General features: G+C 51.6%; 1 protein-coding gene across 1 annotated transcript in view; it reads right to left on the reverse strand.

The window, feature by feature from the left end:
- LOC119589927 overlaps positions 1–2,500 on the reverse strand; it is a 3,719-nt gene that overhangs the window by 278 nt on the left and 941 nt on the right. Inside the window, exons 2-4 of the mRNA XM_037938589.1 lie at positions 1,916–2,132; positions 1,637–1,724; positions 1–1,522 (exon numbers count right to left, since the gene is read on the reverse strand). The exon at positions 1–1,522 is cut by the window's left edge and continues 278 nt beyond it. Coding sequence (XP_037794517.1) covers positions 398–1,522; positions 1,637–1,724; positions 1,916–2,106 — 1,404 coding nt within the window. The 5' untranslated portion in view covers positions 2,107–2,132 and the 3' untranslated portion in view covers positions 1–397. The remainder of the gene's footprint in view (positions 1,523–1,636; positions 1,725–1,915; positions 2,133–2,500) is intronic.

Consider the following 2,500-nt stretch of genomic DNA (forward strand, 5'->3'; position numbering starts at 1 on the left):
TTATCACCTGAATTTGAATGCCAAAAGTTCCTTCGTGTACAGTGAGTAATCATGTATGCAAAATGGCAATATTATCTCGTACTGAAATGCACGTACACAGACGGCGACAAAATATTCTCATGCCAGTACCAACTCATATACTGAATTTCTTTCATGAAGAGTTGATTTGAATTCGCTAGTCAAAAATTGCAATTTCATAAATTGATTTGCGATTACCATGATCTCGTAACGCAGGTTACATGAACGTAGAATTACCTAAATTGAATTCCCACAGTACATATAATGTCTTAGAACACGAAAGGGCCACACAAGAAAACTCGGTGTACTAAAATATCCAAAAAGAAATCGGGATGCCCAAGTACCTCTTCTTCGACGAGGAAAGAGGCAAAGTCCGATTTCACACGAGAGAACGCAGGTTGTCGAAGATGGCTCGAGTGAGGGCCTTGGCGGTGTCCCTCGGGAGAATGTGTGCAGAGGAACAGAGGCTGTAGAGGAATCTCCTGCGGAAAGTGTGGAAGAAGTGCGCTGATGTGCAGTTGGAAGCGCCCCTGAGTATCCGCGTGGCCTGGACGTGTTCCCCGGCGACGTCCGGACAGAGAGCGTCTAGGTTCCTCATATTTGTACACACGGAGTCTTCAAAGGGAGGAGGAAACAGAGATGGGGCTTTGCCTACGTCATCTGTAGACACTGACGCCTCTCTAATACAGCTGTTAAGCAGATGTCCATCTTGATTGAGCTTGGTGTGGAGGCTGTAGTGGAGTGTCCTTGCGTAGTCCCAGAAGGACTCCCGCCACGCCGCTGGGGCCTCAACAGCGTGAGGGAGAACCGTGATGTGGACGCCGAGGTGCCTCGAAGCGTCGCCGGAGAGGAACCGACGCACGTCCAGCGCATGCGACTCGTTCAGTGTGAACGTTTCATCCGTGCGGCCGGCCTTCTTGGCCAGGTCGATGGTTGCTCCGTTTATGAGCGCTGTGAAGGCGCTTCCCACCGACACGCCCTCCCTCTTGCATCTGTGGAAGAACCTACGCGTCGTGTCTTCGTCCAGTTCCTCAAAGATTAATTCAGTTTTCTTTTCTGTTCCTTCTGCCGATGGGTAACACTGGAGCAAGAGGGGGACGCTTGTTTGGACTCTCCTTCCTTCCTCCACCAAGCGCTGGAGGTTCTCGGGGTCCTTCTGAAGCTCCCGCAGTTTGGCGCTGACCATTGCTTTGAACTCCTCCTGGACGACCATCTCGCCCAGCTGCTCCTGGTCGTCGATAGGCCTGCCGGCGATGACGTCATTGAGGATCCTGAGCAGGAGGTTGTAGGTCCTGACGTTGGAGGTTCCGTCGGCGATGCCGTGATGGTTCCCGAGGACGAGGTGGCTCGTGTGAGGGAAGGACGCCCGCACCTCCTCCGGGGGACAGTCCTCGCCGGCGGCTCCTCGGACCAGCCTGGCACGCCACAGGGGGCCCTCGTGAGAGGGGAAGCTCTGGCTCATCAGGTCCTCCATCACCCGCTTGGGGTCCGCCTCCTCCTCGACCTAGTTGATGAGGGAAACTTTGATGTTATGGAGGTAAATTCCTGTTATGCGATAAAACGAAATCCAACCACTGATTACCTCATGAAATTATTAATGCACGTAAGGACCTCTCACCTGGAAGTCGACGGCCTCCTCCCCCATCTCGCACAGCCACAAGCAGTCGCCTCGCCTGCGGAAACACGTCCTCAGGGGCGGCACCTTCCTGCAGGAGAGAGTGGAATCAAAGGCTGGACGTTTGGCCTTGATGTCGGTCTCCGCCGCCGTGCCGCTACTAAGCGAAGTTGTGGAAGATTTTCTTTCCATCAGAGCAAATTGCCTTAGGAGACTAAGGCAGCAGAGAACTTGCTTTAGTAAGTAATATACCCATATATATTAGCATTTGCTGAAACATGCCTGAAGAGATGGCGGAGCGCTAGCCCGACGCTTTCCTCCTGCAGGGGCTCCGCCGTGCGAAGTGTGATCCAGTAGGCGGTCAGGAACATCCCTCGAGTCTGGAAAGTTTCGAAAAAACTCTCCACTTCGCTGGCCGGTCTGAGCCAGCGACCGTCACCCGCGGCCTCGCCCTCCTGACCGCTTCCCGTCATGCTGGCCGCGTGGGTCTCGGCTGAATCTGCGGAGGAGGAAGACTAAACGAGTTTTGTTTCAGTTAAAAGTGTTGCTGATTTCGAAGGATTTAAACCCCTTGTGGAGAACTGCGAGGCAGGACTTGAACAAAAGAATTGGTGATTGTGGTGAATCTTTGAGCATTAAAACAAGAATGATTCGATTATGTATATGTATACATAATGAGATGCCATAAAATCACATCAAATACCACTGACTCACATTAAATCCCCCAAAATGACCTTAAAACTATTGGAACCTCTAAAACACACCCTTTAGATTTGCTAAATACCGTTATACGAAGGGTTGTATAACAGCGCCGTCCTCCCTCTTAGCCACAAACTTTCTTTCTCCCAATTTTACCCCCAAATATAA

The sequence above is a fragment of the Penaeus monodon genome, chromosome 3 (assembly GCF_015228065.2).
Source record: "Penaeus monodon isolate SGIC_2016 chromosome 3, NSTDA_Pmon_1, whole genome shotgun sequence".
NCBI lineage: Eukaryota > Metazoa > Arthropoda > Malacostraca > Decapoda > Penaeidae > Penaeus > Penaeus monodon.